Source organism: Dermacentor silvarum, chromosome 5 (genome assembly GCF_013339745.2).
Source record: "Dermacentor silvarum isolate Dsil-2018 chromosome 5, BIME_Dsil_1.4, whole genome shotgun sequence".
NCBI lineage: Eukaryota > Metazoa > Arthropoda > Arachnida > Ixodida > Ixodidae > Dermacentor > Dermacentor silvarum.
The window spans coordinates 19,804,573-19,824,873 of NC_051158.1; the positions used below are offsets into that span (position 1 = coordinate 19,804,573).

The window sequence follows — 20,301 nt, forward strand, 5'->3', positions numbered from 1 at the left end:
TATTTGCAAGGTTACTATCAGATGTCAGAACAACCCTTTGGGGCATTTATGGTTTGAAGTAAATGCAAGCATCTGTACATACCTTTGGTTCCATGCTTCTAACAGGATGAGCTTCGTTGCTACAGATGCAAATACTTTGCACGAATTGAAATGTCACATTGTACCTGGTTTCAACAACTAACCTTTATCAGTAGAGAAAAGTATTTATCAAAACGCCTTTTAAGTTAACCCACACAGTGCTGAGAAATGTGCTGTCGCCAAGCTCCGAGTGCACATTAGATATTTATGCATAAAAATTGGTGCCTGCTCATGCAGTTTCGGCACATAAACGCAGCTGCATTCTTACGCTTTCAAGTCTATTTGATTGGCAGATTACAGAATATTCTGAACCTGCGTTCATGTCTAAAACATTCAGTAATGAGTTTAATATGACCTTGCTACGCAGAAAGTCTGGAGCAGCAGTTGTACAGACAGCAAAGGAACTGCAAGTACAGCATGCCGCCCGATTTTTGTTAACGTGCCTTTCCGCACAGACTATGCTTTAGCTCTGTGGACATCCTTGGCCAGTGCAGTTTCTTGCCAAGCTGCAGCTTCACGATACTGTGGTATGGCTGTAAAGTTGTAAATTTTATGCACTTTTGCAACACATTCCCAACAGTGTTCTCGCACAGCCATTGGTAGTGATCACTGTGTGAGCAGATGCATAGCTTAAGAACTTGCAATTCCATAGCACCATGTCTCTGGTGGCAGATTCCTTACTGGAGCACAATGAAGTACAACTTACAAATGCTGGCAGAGATTTGCTGCTAGAAAGCGCAGCTGTAATCTCATTGCACGATAAGCCATTAGCCAAGCTAGGTGCAAGCAACTTGTTCCAGTTATTCCTACGCTGAAAAAATGACCACTATGGAAGCCCACAGGAACATTAGCATCACATTTCCCTCTAAGCAAAGTTTCAGGAGGTGACTTTATGAGCATATAAAAACACTTGGGATCATTTTTAACTCTGTTGTAACAGCTACAGGGTCAGTGACATTGACCATAGTGACATTGCATACCATGCACAAGAAGGGCACACTGTTGACTCAAAAATTGTTTTTAATAAAGTCGGTGTATAAACATACAAAAATTGGTCACACTCAAACTGCAAAAAGAAAGTGTACATCCTACACTGCCGGCAAAAAGAGCCATCCGTGTTGGTAATACTTTCGAATATCTCGGTCAAAATATATCGATCACTAAATAAAAACACTGCACCTGTCAAGACTTTCCTATTCAATAGGCAGTAAAATAGTAATGCACCCTCGATTGTGAAAGACATCGAAAGGTGAATCCAGCTACATTGCGGTCTTACACAGTAATGGAAGGAATGTCAGTTTGGCTTATCAGTATCAAACAGGGAAGAACCACGTCCATAACCAAAGAGATAAGATGGTGTGGATTATACTGTCACAAGCGCTGGTGTTCAGAATCACCAGTGTGGGGAATGAGGACCAGATCTATTGTGCGTAATGACCAACCACAGACAAGACTCTACCGACGTCCGATAGATGCCTCCCTTGAGCATTTTAATTTTTAGGCTATTCCGTGTGACCTAGCTTGTATTACGACGGGTGTACACAAGACCAGAGTACTTGTACACAACGGATACACGCATACACACACACAGATCTAACATGGCAAAGCCAAGTATGATTGCCAACACTACAATTTGCCGGAAACCAGTGTGTTATACACACCACTAGAATTTGCTGGCAGAATGAGTGCACCACTTCATTACCAGTACAACTCGGCTGTAGAACTCGGCTGTTACCAGTAGAACTCGGCAAACATGTAGCCTTATAGAACCTCCAAAAGCTCCCCACGAAACACAAAACTTCTAGAAAACTTCTTGAAATGACTTGAGAGGCATGTAGACATCGTGCTATAATATGAAATGTTTACTAAGCATCTGTGGCAAGAGGTTTTTGAAAATGTTTTCAAAATGCCCACCTCGAAGAGCACATTTGGACATTGTTTTTGACCACTAATAAATTCTTGTACATTGTATTTTTAAGTTTTAATCGTTTTTAAGCTACAATTGGGTGGATGTATAATTTTCCATGTAATAGGTTTATATGTCTAATGTTTATATGCAAAAGCGGGCAGCTCTACAGGCTACAAGTACATGAAATGTCAGACTTCCCGCGCCTAACAGACACATTGATGCAACCTGTGTTGAGCTGCATAACACGCTCCCACTATCCCACCAATATTGAAATCTAGCAGGGCCTAGATTTTTTTTTTTTTCAGCCCAGTTATTTTTTTTTAATGATCACTCAAGTGGCTATTGTTAGTTCTTATATAAATTAATTGCGATTACTGATCTCGAATTTCCTCGCACATGGAAATAAAGGTCTCAAAAAATTATCAGAAACTTCCTCCAAGAAGAACGTGGCATTAGCACAGCTACAGAAGGTTTTCTAGAAGCACACATCCAAAGAAAGTTTCAACTGAGACTTCCTTTAGACGTTTCGCTTATCCGTTAAAGACATATTTTAGACATTCTTTAGCTCTTTTTGTGTTTCATGGGTTGTTCATGAGGGTTCAGCTGTAGAAGCCCAGACCATTCCTAAAAGCATGAAAATCTGCAACTAGGTTACAGCAAGAGCAGATGAGTATCGTAAAATATGCAGATCTTTTGCTATTAATGCCATCAAAGCTTATACAAAGCAAGCACTGTCCGAGAAGGGTTCATTTGCACATCAGTGTGAAATATACTTATATTAAACTGGTGTACAAAAAATTTTAAGCAATGGTTTCAGCCGAGAGAGTAACATCCCAAGGAACACTGAAGTAAATTATGGGGCACGCCATGCTGCCGAGTTGATCCAAGTTGAGCCTAGCCTGATTAAATTCCGTAGCCAGACGGTTTAGGCAGCTCAATACTCCCAAAGTGTAGCTTGGCTTGGGTCAGCAGCACCAGCCTTGAAGGCGCCATTCTTGTCAGCATTGAGGTAAGAACCGTCAGCTGTCTTCAGGCAAAGGCGTGATGGTTCGCGCAGCTCAACATAGAAGCCGCAGCTGTCATCCGAATCAACTGAAACAGAGCCATCCTCGGCTATGCCCCAGTACTTTCCATTATTACCTGCAATGAAGGAAGCTGTCATTAGCAATCTTCTACTACTAAAGTATGCAAGACATAACACATCATGGAGAATGACGAAAGCTCATTTTAGGGTGAACAAATGGCTAACTTGTGTTACAGTGCAGCAGATGGAGTCTCAGAATAGCAGCGACTTCTTGCTACAGGTGATTTGCTCAATATGTTGAACGCAATAATGGAACACAATGTTGGACACAACAGTGGGAAGCACCCTTTAAAATAAGTCCAATGCATAAAAAATGTGCTTTTGGTTTGACTAATGGCTAGGTATAAAACTGCGTGTGGTTAGAAGAGTGCTTGTTAAGTAGCTTTATAGAAGCCAATAATTACCAGAGTACTGCATACTTATGCAGAACAGTTACAGTGCTACAGCCTTCCACTCAATGCAGCGGCCTGAACCAGTGCTTCTGCATGGTATTCAGTAACATGGCTTGACATGGCAAAAGCACTCAAGTTCATTTCTTCCTGTTGTACGTCTCTGCTTTCTGCTACATCTCCATTAGAGTTCACTCGCATGACAAAAAGGGCCATAGGGGTTATGCAAGAGTGGGCACTGGCGTTTACTCATTTCTTTTTCCCCCGACTTGTGACAGCACAATCACTGGAAGGTGCACAAAGATGCACTGACAAGACAGAAGCTCACTTTTCAGCCCTAGCAACGGTTGCAGCAGGGTCACAAACTACACATTTATGGAGGTTACACTAACAAACCTTCCTAACATAACCACTGTGGCAGGCTTTCTGTCAGTCATTGGAAATAATGATGAAACCACCTACAATCTGGCACATAATACTTACAGACCCCTTGACCGTCTGACAGTAACAAATACATGCCCAGTTTATCAATATCAGGAGGAGGAATAAGTGATGATCAATAAGAAGTCAGCGACAGGTGGCAATGCCAATTACGAGTTCCCACAGTGTCCGACTACAATGTTGTATATGGGATCACTGGGGTTAGTACACAAATCATATCCACTGATATCCACAGGCAATGTGCAGTTGTTTCACGAATGCCACTCTTGCTAGAGGTCTCAATTCTGAGTGCCTTCAAGCACCATAAGATTTGTGGTGTCCTGGTATCACTGTCATGGTGATATGTGCCAGAAACTTAAGAAAGAAAATGTCAACTACATATTAGTTGTGGTTTACTTTGCTAATATACGTTCCAGGGAAACACTACAAAAGTGCGAAGGAATCCATCAGTGCCAAAAAATTTGTCATTATCACCCTCAAACAAAGTTCGCAGAGCACCGAAAAGCAAGGCTGATGATAGACTACAACTTGACTCGCACAAGCTATACTGGGCCCAAGCAATAAACTTGCTATGCTGCCTTCTAACTCTCGCCATCTTCACACAGCTTGCTTTCTGCTTGATGATCACATGACTCGTTTTCCTTTCCATTGTTCAATGCGCTGCCTTGAGATGTTTACGAATAAACAAGCACAACTCTGAGGTGCCAGTAGCAGAGTGGGGTACCTTTGAGGTGACAAACACCACGGTCAGCACGTTCAACATGAACGACCTCATAGCTGGCTCTGTTGCACTCCAGTCTTGGTGAAGACGGTCCCTTGCGACCGACAAAGCCCTGGTCACACCTTAGGACCAGTACGGGACGGTTGACCAGCGCAAAGTGAAACTTGGCAGCAGGGTCGCCAGGCTCAGAGTTGGCAAACAGGTGGCCGCTCTTCTTGGCACCGACCAGCTTGCCATTGCTGGCAACCAGGGTGACACTGCCGTCAGGCTGCCAGTTGAGCTCAAAAAGGCAGTTGGCAGAGCTGCACATGAAAGGAGGAAACATGTTATGGACAGGGATAAAAAAGACCACGTACACAAACACACATGAAAAGGAAAGAAAGAAAGAAAAAAGAAAGAAAAAACATTTGAAAAGGGCCTACTGTTCTAACAGGATTATTGGCCTATTAATTTTCATTCTTGTACTCAGCTAGATACCATAGAGCCTAGCAAAAACCAACTTGCCACATTCTATAGGCAAACCATCCAACACAGCGGTCAAATAATTATATGAGAGAAGGTAGAAGGGCGACACTCGTGGCTTTAAATTTGCTATAGTAATCTCCATTTTGCCACGGCCATTCAAGTGTCACTGCTATACTGTCAAGTTTTGGCGCTGTCACCAGAGAATTTCAGTGAAGCAGTATAAGTAGTGCATACACACACACATCGTTCTCTACAAAACAGATGTTTCAATTGCAGTAATAGTCGTGACGAATAGTGCACGTACCCTTTGTCTGCATTGGCTTGGATGCCAGACGAGCTCTCGAGTGTCCAGTACTTGTCCTGCATCGTGCGGACAAACCAGCGGCCAGTCTCCTTGTCCCACTCTAGCTGGAATGTCTCGTGGTCAGACACTTCATCCTGGTTGGCAGTGACATCGACACCTGCACAAGAACATGCTCATCTTGGGTCAAGTAATTAACAGTGCAGGCCATGTAATGTAAGGGCAGATAATGAGTGGTCCATTAGAGTTACAGAATGGCTGCCAAGAGAAGAGAAGCACACTGAGGTTGGCAGAAAATTAGGTGGTGCGACAGAATTAGGAAATTTAAGGCATCAGATGGGGTCAACTGGCGCAAGACAGGGGACTTGCAGATCACTGGCAGAGGCCTTCACACTTCAGTGGACATAAATAGGCCTATAATAGCGAGGAATTACCAGGCCATAATGCTGGCAACACACGATTGACACTTGCAGATTAAACAGCATAGCAGAAAAGGCCGAAGCATGCTTGCTGCTGAGGATATCGAACTATAAATCACAAAGCAGTATTTTAAGTCACAAAGGTATTTTTTGTGCCCTATTTATTATTTCTTAATAACAGCACACCTATGAGTGTAAGGAATGTGGCTGCACTGTTAAGGTAGCACACACAGGACAATGACGCGAAAACACGTAAGGAACACAGACATTGTAGTTATGAGGTTATGATGAGCTCAGCTGAGCCTATGTTGTGAAGAGGACATTAAAACTGCCACTGAGCACAGAAACGTGATGATACAGGCCTGCAATTTTTGTGGTGAATGCCGTCTGTGCTTAGTACAAGCCTCATTAATGCTATAGTCAAACACTAGTGCGCGCATCTAAGACAACTTCAGCACACAGAACACCATTAATGCTGCACTCCCTCACATAAATGTTTTAAGGTTTTCTGGCAATATGCCTGGCCTGCTAGCCACTAAGGACAAAAACAAGGGAAATACTGAGGTAACACAAACATAATGCAAGTGGGCACTTTTTATTTATCATTCCCTGGCAATAACATAAGTGCACCTCCTTTCATGAATAATTGTGTGACTCGACTCTACCTTTTCACAAATGCCACTCGTGCTAGGAAAGTGGGGACATGGTGAATTCATCTCGCACCACTTCTGGGTTTGCTTTCTACTTTATTTCTTTCAGTACGGCCATCTCTATGTTGATGCATGATTTGACCACTAGTTTCAGGTCATTTTACTCTAGCCAGTAGCAGCAACATTCATTCATTGGTTCATTACAATACAAAATACAAAAATATTGTGAAAGGAGACCAAGCAGAAAAGCTGTTACCCTAAGATTTGAAGGTGCTTGCTGACAATAGATGGAGTAAACAGTTAAACCAACTCATATGCGATGCCATTCAATTGAATACATGCTGCATTGTGCTGCAGTGTGAACACCCCTTTGAAGATGCACCTTAAGTGTGCTTGAGCATCAATGATTTGTGTTTTGTTTTCCCAGTAAATGCAATAAACTCATTACTTCCTGAATCCTTCTCTTATACAGGTGGGTAAGAATCCAATAGTTAGGCATATTCAAAGTTCTAGAGTCCAAACCTTGAAGGCCCAGATAGGTTGAAAACTTCCAGCCAGAGGCCCAATATAAATCCTCCAAGAACCTCTGGTTGTGAAGACAGGCTAAATAAACAGCTAGCTTGACTTGCTCATGCGAGTACTGCAGGCAAATGCAAAGCTAAAGTCTCAGAATATGGTACACCTCAGCAGCGCTCAATGCTCAGCAATGAGTCACTTTGTAGGTTAGGCTTTTAAATGGCAGATAGATACTGAAAGCTGATACTTGGTAAACTGGACAACGTTGTACAAGAAATAAACAGATACTTTCCACATTCAAATTCCCAAAACAGGTTTCGGTTACATCAGGTTGGGACAACAGATAGGCAGTGACCAAGGATGGTAGTAAATGTTTGCTGGATTAAAAAACAAATTATATGCTTTATTTACATCAAGCCCAACAGCATTTGTATGCTTTTTCTGTAGAGACGGTAATTATGCAAGCCTGCAAGAATAATGAGAAATTGGTAATGCCACATACACTGGTGATGTCATTGCTGCTGTTGCAGCATGGCAAGTTGGCAGAGAGATTTTCTTTGCTAATAGTTTTTTCTTTTTGTCTCCCCAAACACATAAGAATAACTATCATCATCCTATTTATGCCCACTGCAGGACTAAGGACTCTCCCAGCGATCTCCAATAACCCACGTCGTTTGCCTGCCGATTCTATCATATGCCTGTAAATTTCCCAATTTCACCACACCCGCTAATTCCCCTTTCAGATATGTCAGTACCAGTAGAATGCTAATGGTTGCACACTTTTCCTCTAAAAGATGGCGGTAAGCTACCGGTCATGATTTGGTTAATGCCTGCCATATGTGTGCTGCCAACCCATTTTTCCTTCTGGAAATTTGCCTCTCATGATCAGGATCACCTGTGAGTAATTGGGCTAGATAAACACTCTTGCATAGATTCTAGAGGCTCACAGTCAAATTCTCACTCTCTTACCCAGGCTATTGAACATTAGCTTTGTTTTCAGCATCTTCGACCCTACTCTTACACTTGGTCGACTAAGGTCGTCAACCATTTGTTGCAAGTCATCTCCGGTGTTGCTGAACAGGACAATGTCATCTGCTAACCGTAGGTTGTCGAGATATTCCCCGGTGATCCTCACTCCTAATCCTTCCTAGTCTAATAGCTTGAATACTTCTAAGGATGCAGTCAATAGCATTGGAGTGGTTGTGGCTCCTTGCTCGACCCCTTTCTTGATCAGTATTTTTCCACTTTTCCTGCCGAGAATTAATGCAGCTATGGAGTCTCCAAACAAGTATACCAAGACAGTAATTCACCTATCTGGCCTCATGTATCATTTGCCTTTTACAATTTCACAGCCTTTTAGTAAATTCACATTCTCTTGTAAAAGGTCAGCATTAAAGAAATCATGCTTGGGTAAGATGAATTACCATATTTACTCTAATTCTGACACACTTTTCTGCAACATTTGGCTAAAGTATGACACACATGTTGCACTAGCGCACCCAGGATCTGTGCCAGAGGGGGAGGTTGAATTTTTTTTTTTTTTTGTGTGTGTGTGTGTGTGGGGGGGGGGGGGGGGTTACGCAAGTTTGCGAGTGTGCAGACGATTGCGCGTCTCACTTAGTTGCAGTACTCAAAGTTGCAAGGAAAGAAATGGGGCCAAGCAGCATGGCAACCCCTTACAGACGAAAATTACATTTTTTTTTTTTTTTTCTGCCTAGAGCGGCTTCACTGGAATTCAACGCAAAGCCATTGAGCACGCAGTTGGCCCTCCTTGAATTTAAGAGTGAATGAATAAATAGAAGACAATGATAGAGTGTTTTTGTTAATCAGGAAAATTCGACCTCAAGCCACCTCCTCAATTGTAATGACAATATGAACAGAGCTGTGAAGGTACACTTTGGACTGGTGTAGCTGGACGCCAGGGGGGGCATTAGAACTCCCGGTCGGTGCGCCACTGGCATGTTGGAATTAAGTATGAAGGTAAAACTGCTACCCGCCGTGGTTGCTCAGTGGCTATGGTGTTGGGCTGCTGAGCACGAGGTCGCGGGATCGAATCCCGGCCATGGCGGCCGCATTTCGATGGGGGCGAAATGCGAAAACACCCGTGTACTTAGGTTTAGGTGCACGTTAAAGAACCCCAGGTGGTCAAAATTTCCGGAGTCCCCCACTACGGCGTGCCTCATAATCAGAACTGGTTTTGGCACGTAAAACCCCATAATTTAATTTTTTTTTTTTTAAACTGCAATAGGTGTGTCCAAATACCACCCCCCCAATCTTGAATCCCACCTTCCAATATCGAACGCCATACTTTGCTGTAACTGTGGGTGTCGGTAGCTGTGACGAGTACTGGAAGTTTATCATCGCTGGGCACCATATATAGCTGGTGTCCAAATCGCACCTCCAGTGACATCAAAATAATGAAAACTGATCTCCAAGGCTGTGCATTTTCGAACTGTCAGTGCGGGAACGTTGTCATGGCCAATAAACATTGCTGTCATCCAATCCAATTCAATCCAATCCAGACGTTCCTGCAGCTGTGGGAGCTGTGAGCTGTAGAATTGTTTGTGCCCATGCCCATAAGTTCGTTTGGCGTTGTGCATGTGCATTTTGCCTTTTCTTTTTTTTTTTCTTTTTTTATGCCTTACAATTGAGGGCACGTTAGAACTGAATAAAGATATATGTCTATTGAAACATCAGCAAGATATCAAGAAGTAGAATATTCAGGCAAAAAGAAAAGGGAACTGATCTGGCCTTACATTAAACATCTTTTATACAAATTAATGAAAAGTTGTATACCACATTTAGTTGGTATGTTTCTTAGTTGCTAAGAAACATGTGGGCACTGCAAGTAGGCAATGGCTTATCCCCCTGAAATGTGGCCGTGTGGACATGAGCCACGATGGTGACATTTCAGCGCTAGTCTAAAACAAACAACAATATGGGAAAGAATGGAAGTGTTGCAAAGTGGCACAATGACCAAGAACTAGCGTGACCAATAACCAGCACTTGTGTGTATGTTGGACTCAATTCCATGCCTAATAATGACCAATTAGAGATTGGTGAAAAATGGCAGACTTGGACAAAGAGTGGAACAGATGTATCAGCCAACTGTCAGTGGTATTGCATAACACTGAATTTACCTTATTTGAACAAGGTATGAAACTGTTTTTGAAGCGGTTACTAATTGGAAGTGGTAGAAAACCGAGTTACTAAAACCTTGATATAATGAGCAGAGAATGAAGTGTGGTGAAAACTCGTCTGGCGAGGAAACATCCTGGTGCCAAAAACACTCGCAGAGATGTAACAAATTATTGGATATCACAAAGTAAATCTATAATGTTATTTGCCGACATCAATGTGTAATGAATATAGTATGTTCTCATAACGAATATCTGGTATAATGACAAAGTTAACTTATTACTATGTGCTCTTTCATGTATGAGCCTTGCATGCATGGGGCAAGAAACCCCAATGTACCTATGCTTTCTCTTCCAAGTGAAATCTAGCTTAATAAATGTCAGCCCTTGCAATGTGTTACCTTTCCCATATTTTGTCTGCATTGCACTATACTCTCAGCACAAAAATTTACTAAATCGACCTGACACAAGTTGGCAAGTCGGTGGCAAACTCGAATTCAGTTACCTATGCCTCAAAATTCTACCCAACACCTTTTCCAGAATTGCCAGATCAAATAAAGGCAAGGTGTGCTTACCCTGTTTGACAGAGACGTACTTTCCGTTGAACCCCACAAAGGCCGCCTGCGGCACAGAGTCTTCGAGAGAGAACAGCTCGTCACGTGTCACAGAGTTGGAGCGTGTGCGCATCACTGCCTTGGAGCCAATGGGCGAGAGGTAACGAAGATTGATGTCACGTAGTGCTAAGTACCTGCACAAAGATTAACCATTTTATTCACTACAGTAGAGCACGCTTATTACTTGCTTGCTCATTTCAAATACTCAGCTCCTGTGAGCAAAACTGACGGAACCATCTCAATTTTCACAGAAGGATTGTACCTTGCGGTAGGAATGACCATGGGCACACGTTACTTAAACACATACCTCACTCACTTGAGAGAGCAATGGTACACCCTTCCCACTGTATGCATTGCTTCTCAAATTGTCCAGAAATTCACCTTACTCACCGATCAGTCCAAAACACTATGGTTTACTAAGGCAGACAAAATGTACAGCCACATGGCAAGCAGCTATAGTTCCAGCTCCACTCATTCTCAGCTGTGTTATGCTCAGCTAAATTTTGCCATGAGAGGCTTCTATGTCAAATGCTTTCAGTTCTACAGTGTGGTGTGTACAACATGGCCCTTCCTAGGCCACCAGAATATAATGAATTGAGACTGCATCTGGTGCAAGGAAGGCAAAATGTGCTGCTGCATCAGAAATTGTTGCAGGAGACACACAAGAAAAAGGCGAGGATGAAATAATGAAGCTCACCCATTGAGCGTACATTGTTTACGTCTGTACTCAATCCTACATTACCTTTACTAACTCACATTCCTGGAAAGCATGGATTTTGAATCAGTTCTGTTACCCATATCAGAGAACGAATAACCTCTTCAGGCACCATTAATTCTGTCCAGTAAAAATTTATTCCACCTCATCTCTTGCATCTTAAGAATCCTGAAAGGCATACAGGTACAGAACAGATTCAGAACTGTCAGTTCTTCAGCAGGTTTTGTGAAGCTTACAGAATGTGGACTAAATGCCTCTCTACAGGAAAATCAGATACGAGAAAATCAACTATTTGGTGTCTAGCGTACTTGGAAAGCACCTATCCAGCCACTTCAAAATGATGCCCAGTGTAAAACATTGTTGGAAATGCTGAAACAAGTGAGCCCACCATACAACATACTGACACTCAGAGCAAACACTAAGCCGTCTGCCATTCAACACATTTTATAAAACACTTTACACACATTATTCAAACTTGCAGCCCACGGCCAATCACATGCCTCAAGATGTATGCAGTAGCATTATTTTCATCAGTGTCTGTTTTTGACGCACCATCTTCGCGTGCACAATCAAGCACACAGCACCTGAAGGGGATAACTGGCCAAATGCGTCGTTACTTTAAATGAACATGCCATTTTCTCGAAAGCGAGCAAGTTTCACTAGAAGCCACAGTACCAATAGACCACTACCATTAAAGGTAAGGCACAAATTTTGTTTCCAGTACAAATTAATGCCTGCTGTGCTACTATAAGCTCTTGCAATATCCCAATAGCACCTACAATGATGTGCTCCATTTTCCTTCACAAAGCATTTTCATACTTCCTTTGGATGAATACAGCTGGCACTCTTTCGAAAAGTAATCATGTACACTAACCCAGAGTGGAATTCCAGGCTGAAGAGGCACTCCGGTGCGCAGTTTTCAATTAGCTTTCCATCAGGACAGAGATAACGGTCGTTGGCCGTGTGCAGTGCATAGCGGCCATCCCTGAACTCTAGCGTGAACAAGGTGTCCTCTCCCCATGGAGTCGCTGCATCTACTTGAATCTCGTCTCCGGTGGCCGAGAGGTGGGCATAACGACGGCGTCCGATGGACCGGATGGTCACCTTTTTAAAGGAAAGAGCAGGAAGGTAGCAAGGTCACATCTGGTGGTCACTTAAAGCAAAGTGTATGTTATTGTGTCATTCACGTGAGATGTATGAAAATTTCATGTACATCCTCAACACCGATAGTTGCACAAGGTATACATGTTTTTCAAAGTATATTGTATACTGAACATTATAATAGCAACCCAGGAATATGGCTCATGCAACATGCCAGATGGCGTACTAATCTGTATCCGTTGCAACATTGCAACATGAACGCAACATGTACAGCCGTCATCAATATGAAAGGAAAGAGCAATTTTTTTTATATGACAACTTGTGATGCATCGGTTCAAATCTAGGAGCTTGATGCACAACATTATGTTTTCCTGTAGGGCATTTAGTCTCACTGAACACTTATGCAAGGAATGTGTGTTTAGCCCCTACGAGCGTCCGACAACAATCGCAGTGTTCCCTTTCATATTGGTGACGGCTGTACATCTGGCAAAAACACATAAGAAGACTTGTGACACGAGATCTGCAAAGGCACTTTTGTCGTGGTTCTGTGTTCGAAAGTTTTATAAACATAGTAGCTTACAGGCCATGTGTCAGAAAAGGCCAAACAAGTCCTGTACCTGTTAGCTTACCAAAAGCTTTGAAAATTTTGTTGCTGACTTCTTGTGTTGTCATAGATGGTTGATCACAGTACAATGCGAGTGTTATGCTGAGAGTGACTCGAAGTTTGATATCTCAAAATATCTGTTAACTCGACAATTTTTTTACAGCCATGGTTTCAACTTGTGTTTATGCCTTTTACCTGGAATAGCTTCTGTGCCCGACTCCAGATATTTATTTATTTATATTCACTTATTTATATTTATTTATTTATATCTCGAAATCTCGACTTCGAAAATACCGCGGAAAAGTTCACCGACGATTACGATATTCCCTAAAGCGAAATTTGAGCGCAGCTCTATACGTGTTCTCATTTCGCGATATATTGGCTGGCGCGGACAATCTGTCTCGTGCGGCACGTTGCAAACAGAGCGAAGTGTGGGCGCGGCTGCCTCGCTAATCTGGAGATCGCTAGAGCCAGCGCGAGGGTGACGCGTGGGCGCGATTCACAGCAGCCACCGCCGACAGACCTTCCAAACGACGAGCGCTACTCTGGCGCCATCTCGTAGGCATCGTCGCCGCACTACGCTTTTCTCCTCGCCCTCTCGCAATACCCTCCTCTGCTTTCCGCCTCATGGTTCCGCTGCACCCTCCTCCTCGCGTCTTTCATCTCCCACTGCGCTCCGCGTTCACTTTCATCTTTCGCTCTGTTCGCTCGGTTACGCCGACGCGTCGCTTGCACTCGCTTTTAGCCCAGCGGCCGCTCGCCAGCCGAGCCAGACGCCGCCCTGAGTCGCGCCTCCACGCTTATCCTGCCTCCTTCTAGCTATCACAACTGGCGCGGTCTTTTTTTTTTCCCCTCCCATTTAGGACGCTATCAGTGATGCATCAATGTAGTTCCAGCGCATTAATCGTGACCTGGGGCAGGATGATCGGCACTTATGAGCAAGCGCGACCAACACGCGCTGCGCCCAAGATAAGCCAGCATGCGAGCTCACAGCGTTTCAGCGAGATCGCAGATTGATAAGGACGTTCGCTTCATGCTCCCGCGACGGCGAGTCGTTAACTCGGTGCCACTTGTGGCCGTCTACTAAGGGCCTGGCAGCTGCGCGCTTCCGTAGTTTCGGTTTTCAAAGTTAAACTGTCCGGAATTCATTACGATGTAGAAAGTAGCAGCGTCAGCTTTTATTGCGATGGCAATTATGTGGACACTCCAGGCGCATTTCCGCCGTGGGCGTCGCCGTCAGTGGGCTTGGACTTTCGCGATATAGCTTATCTCGAAACTCCGCTTATATCGAAATTTTGGCTGTTTCTTACAGCTTCCAGTTAACGTGCGTTTACTGAACCCAGTAACAACTACCGCAAATAAGTCACTTTGTTGCTACTTTGTCACTGCCTGTGATTTATTGTGAATGCTTCAATCGTGCAGCGATTAATGAAAAGTTACATAGGGAAGAAGTGTCCACAACTGTCTGTTGAAAGTGCTGTAGTACACCATGCCACAGGTGGCCCTGAAGGCAGCAATATTAGCAATACTTGGGGTGGATGGCAAAAGACCCATTCTCATCTACAGAAGCACAGCGCAAATGGAGACAAGGAGTGCGTGTTCGATCACGTGTGACCTCGTGGTAATCTGCTGTCTTTCTGAGGATAAATGTGGACCTAGTTGCTCAACTCTGTCTTGTGAAATATTTCTTCAGTTGTGTGCCAGTGTTGATGCTGCCAGTAGGATGCACAAGTAGCAGCCATGAGACATGAGTCCCTGATAAAACCCTGAATGTGAAATTAGATGGCAAGACTGCACTACGCAGATGCATTGCCAAGGAGTGCCTTTCCAATTAAGCACCTTTGATGTTAGAGAAGGCAGACCACAATGAATGTAACACTTGTGCAGTTCCCAGCTGTGTAGAACAGACAGCTCGAGGCATGCCTGCACACACAGACTCGCCAGGCTGCCCTTCACATGACAGTGCATACGCATGCATTTCCATACAAAGGTCACGGCAGGCAGAGGTCTCCGGAGAAACTTCCACCACGCAAGGTTCACCAGCGAGCATAGAATATTAACTGCATGGAAATTTATTCCATGCCCCCATCAGAATTGGGCTGCTACTGACAAAATTCTACGCAGTGACCTCTGCAGCAGAAACCAGAATTGCCGAGCCAACGCAGCAAGTCACACGCTGAAGAAGAAACTCGAGGAGTAAAACACAGCACTCACCTGTGGTCTGGCTGCGAGGTGGACCGTCCAGAGCTCAGAGGGCCCAGGTGCCTTGGCGACGCAGACCAGCTGGTCCGACGAGGCTCCCAGAAAGTAACCGCGGTTGGTGTTCCGCAACGCCCACTGGCCCTTGGCGTCTGCAGAGACAGTGATCTGGAAGACGGCACCCGGCCCGTGCTCCTCCGCGTCGCAGGTGACGTTGCCGAACTGATCGACTGCCAGGTAGCGGCCCAAGTGCGAGCGCAGGCGCACCGCTTCCTCACCGGCGTCAACGCACGGCTCCAGCGACCACAGCTGTTTCTTCTTCAGGGCGGCTCCGTTGGCGTTCACCTGCGACCGAGTGTCAAGGCTCAAACTTATTCAAGTCTTAGATGCACCTGCCCAACTTTTACCCTTTTTTCTTTTTTTTTTAAAGTAAATTTTGTCCCGTTGTCGCTGGAAACCCACTGGTTTTTTTTTTTTTTTTTTCTTTAATGGGTAGAGATGTACCACGACCTGGCGCTCGGTTGTTTTTATGAGTTCTCATCTAGAAGGGGGCCCATAGATATTTGCGAAGGCCTCTGGGCAGACCCTTGTTCGCACCACAGCTTTGGTCAAATATTCGAGCATCCGCCGCTGCTGCGGGAGGCAGATGACTGCTTCCGCCGGGTGCCTACCGGTGAAATAGGTAAAAGCGCGCTAACGGCCCTGTGCTCGTCAACTACGGGAGCTTCAGACGCTTGGAAGGACACCCACGTATTGAGAAGTTGTCAACATGAAACCGCCAGACATTTTTACAGCGAAGCTGTTAAGGGCTCACCTTTCGATCGCCGCGTGCGGCAATAGAAAAAAAAAATAAAAAAAAAAAACCATTGGCCGTATGCTGTATGTGCGAGTGAAAGCGCGCGAGGGCGAGGGGCGCTCGCTTTCTCTACGAAACGCGCGTGGCATAAAAAGAGTGAAAAGTTGTGTTAAGTTGGCTGTGGTTGACTAAATGTTCTACCGTAAAAAGACACGAGCGAATTACAGGTCTATTGTAGTGCAAATTAAGACAACCAGTTTGTGGCCCTATACCTTTGGTCACACGTGCTAGAATATTATGGTCAGTCCCAACGTGTGGTGCCTACAGAACAGCGTTTGCCTGCTTTCCTTTTTTTTTTTCCCCGAGCTAAAACATCGTCGCGCGTTACACAAACGAGTCGGCTTGAATCGAGCTGTACTTGCCTTGAAGCCGAATGTCTCCGCGGTGAGGTACTTGTGGGCGCCATTGAGAAGACCCACACTCCAGGTGAGCGAAGTGGTCACCGCTTCCCCGCAGCCGTTGCCGTTCATCATCTTGGACAGGCTCCTGCACGGACAAAAGAAGCATGGATGGTGTTACCCCCTCGCAGGCCACAGACGCACTCAAAGCCGACGCACCAGGCGAAAACTGTACATGTGGGCAACGTTAAATCAACCGGCGAGAATTACGTAGCGATTAACGTCTTTGATGTTGAGTGAGAGGTCGCGATTTCGATATCCGGCACGATGGTATATATAGCCTTAGTGCCGAAATCCAGGCGCAGGTCAAATGAAGACCTCGTACCGCTAAGGTGCGCATCAATGGTCGATCATCGAGGCCATCCACTGCAGAGACGCAGTAGTGGAAAGAATAGCGTTGCGACTGGCCGTGGCGATGAACCCTTGGACAACCATTACAGCGGCAGATGTGCACACTTCAGAAAGTATAGGAACAAGGCCGAGTTTTGCGAGACCCGTTGTTTGGCGTAGCTCGTCCCAACAAAACTGTACGTAAGCTGCGCACAAAGTAACCACATTTCAAAGACCACAAAGCGAAAGAACGTGAAAGAAAATCGCGGCATTGCGTGCAAGGAAAGGGGGTTAACAGACAAACTGTTCGTGGTTAGCTAGGCACAATGCTTAGTCTGGTTTTTTCGTCATCACATTATTTTATAGGGGCAGACTGAGTTCGGGAGAGTTGTGCGCGGTTCAAGGAACACCGAAAGAACGTGCGATTGCAGGCTTATCTCCGAGGTAGCTCCACCTAAACTGTACTGCCGTTCCATCTTTCACAACGCTAGACGAGCTAGACCGTCTCGCGAAGCGGGTCGCTGTTACGAAAAGGCGCCAACACCGCGAACCTTCCCGTCCTTCGAACAGGATCTCCAATTGAGATAAGGGTTCTTTTTGGTGTTTAAGACATTGTAACTTGTAAGCGGTGCTCGGCACGACTTTCTATCAGCTCAGAGGTACACAATTCTTGTAAAACTTACGAGCAAACTTCCGCAATCGTCGGCACCCGGCATCTCGCACTGCTCGAGTCAGAAACGAGGGGGCACATATCCACTTTTTGGCACAGAGGTCCTCGCAGCTACCACCGCCAACGAGCATAGCTCACACACCGTCTCGCGTTTACATGCCACTGGTGAGGTTGGTTCGATGCTGAGCGGAAACGCTATCACGTGCGAGGCACGATAAACAGCTCAAGATCGTGCCCCGCACAACATAAGGTTTGGTTTACCGCAGCACACGAAAATTCGGCAGTGAAGCACGCTTGCCGTGCAAGGGTAGCGTGTTTACGCTACCCTGGCAGCTTCGGAGCCGCTAAAGAAAAGGGTGGTGTGACACGTGGTAATGCGAGACATTCGTTTCCACTTATTTATTATTATTATTATTATTATTATTATTATTATTATTATTATTATTATTATTATTATTATTATTATTATTATTATTATTATTATTATTATTATTATTATTATTATTATTATTCAGTTTGAAAACATCTGCACAAATTAACTGAGAGCGACATAAAAGAAGCAGGCTGAAAACTGCCACCGGAAAAGGACCACTACGCCTGCCTACTCTTCAGGAAGGAGGCGACAAAAATATATAAAACAAAAAGAAGGGAAGGAAAGAATGAATAAAAATACAAATGAATGAAGTGCGGAACCGCAGCTGCCTTTGAACGCGGGTCACCTTCGATTTCGAAACTTTCGATCGAAACAGTTGCGTCATCATAATCTGTTCGTCGTTATTACATTGAACGAAATTATGTGTTAAAGTTGAAATGTGAAAGATCGAGAACTAAGCGGACTAAGGTACTCACGGGCGGACAGGTAAACTTCTATCAAGTAGACGGTGTGGTGATAGCTTGCTGCCACCCTTTACCATCTTAATTGCTCCGCATTTCTGACCAGAGCTTGACATTTCAACACATACATCCAAAGTGTGAATTTAAACGAGCACGTAACAATAACGCTAAATAAAAAAAAATAAAAAGCTTTCGCTCACTTCCCCATGCAGTGCATACGCTGTTTCTCGCACAAGCAGCAACCGATCCGCTCTGCTCCAATGACACCGCACACCAAACTCGACTTACACGGCAGGTCGTTAAAGTGTATACCGACGTCGTGGTCCCTCTTCTGCTTTCCGCAATCACGTAGCTCGCTCGCTCGCTCCAGTTAACTATGCAGCACTCACACTCCAGGGAGCGGCAAGTCACTGCATTCCTCCGACGCGACAGTGCCCCATCTCCTAGGTCGCCTACCGAACCCGACTGTTGGCAGTATTAAGATACAACAGCTGGCCTCAAAGGCTACACAGCAAAGATACAACAGGCGCACCAAGAATCAAGAGGCAAAAGCAAAGGTGCTGAACGTCACCTGGTTTCTAGAAGCATCGCTGCACACGGGAGAACCTTCTACGGCGGCAGAAAAGTGGAAGCCTCTCGGCTTCAAGCAGCTCACTCGGACGGTCAAATGTCTTCCACGACGGGGCCCGAACACCTAGGCGCTATCGGCTGTACGGAGCGGCTACACGAAATCGGTCGTCGGTTCGGAGAAAGCCGGGCAAGGGCGCCGAGAGCTCGAACGCCGTGAAGACGACTCAGAACCGTGGGTCGGCTGACGCAATCACGGCAATCTTGACGAGCCAGAGGTATCTTCGCATTAAATATTCCGAGACACCGCACAAGTTCCCGACACCGCAAAGAAAAAAAAAAAGTTCAAGTAAGAAGCACCTTTACGATTTCAAAGGTATTTAGGAAGAACCACTCAAAGGCCTCGGAACTCGCACAAGTCTTGCCGCACCGGACGCCGCTGTTGCGATGAACCGAAGATAGCAACGGTCGAGTATTCAGAGTCGCAGGATGTTTCCTCGAGGCTTTTTGTTAAAGAGATGGCGACGTAGACTTGGGAAGCGTTTCACGGACCGCAGCGGTGCATCTTGTCGTCGTGTAGAGTGGTGAAGGACGACCGCCGGTCCGTCCAGAGGAGCAGCGAAGAGCGGTGCGGAGGCGCCGGTGGTCGTGGCGCGTCTGGTCCTGCGTAGCCGACGCCGAAGCCATTTGGGGCCAGAGCGTGCGCCGCCCGCTAACCCAGATGCAGCCGGCGTGAAGCCCGCCCCCCTCTCGAGGGAGAGCGGTCATCCGATGGGCAAGGAGGCCGACACTAGCCCCCTCGCAGGCCGCGACTCAACGGGTAAAGGCCTGCGCACGTTATGTCACGCAGGAAGGAACGAGGCCTCGTGTGACAATCTCGAAGATGATTGTTTGGGCATGTTGGTAAGACGCGGAAGAACTTTATGCGCACAAGACGAGGACAACAAAGGGGCTAAGACACACGAGCGCAGACTTACAACAGCGCCGCTCAATTGTTAGCAAAAGTCGTAATCAGTTAAACCCACGAGATCATCGAACGCGGAATTGATTGACAGGTTTCGTGACACCCGTGCGTCAAAACGGTTTACCGCCCTTTCTAGGAAGCAGTTATCGTTCTCGCGTAAAGATAGGAATTTTCTGCGGGCGGCGCACACGTGATGTGTCACAGATCTTGCCATATATACGGTTGCTTGCTTGGAAATAAAACGCTGTTGTAAGTCTGCGCTCGCGTGTCAGCCTCTTCTCTGTCCTCGTCTTGTGCGCATAAAGTTCTTACACAACCTTGAAGCCTGTAGTAAAGAGC

At 45.4% G+C, this 20,301-nt stretch overlaps 1 protein-coding gene across 1 annotated transcript; it reads right to left on the reverse strand.

The window, feature by feature from the left end:
• Positions 1 to 1,080: 1,080 nt before the first annotated feature.
• Positions 1,081 to 19,747, reverse strand: LOC119452999 (protein singed-like). Its single transcript, XM_037714973.2, has 8 exons — positions 19,003 to 19,747; positions 16,562 to 16,685; positions 15,359 to 15,688; positions 12,314 to 12,543; positions 10,686 to 10,858; positions 5,392 to 5,548; positions 4,626 to 4,924; positions 1,081 to 3,127 (listed from the first exon to the last, which is right to left on the reverse strand). The coding sequence occupies exons 1-8, from the start codon at positions 19,017 to 19,019 to the stop codon at positions 2,922 to 2,924; spliced, it is 1,536 nt and encodes a 511-aa protein (XP_037570901.1). The 5' UTR covers positions 19,020 to 19,747; the 3' UTR covers positions 1,081 to 2,921.
• Between the last annotated feature and the right edge of the window lie 554 nt (positions 19,748 to 20,301).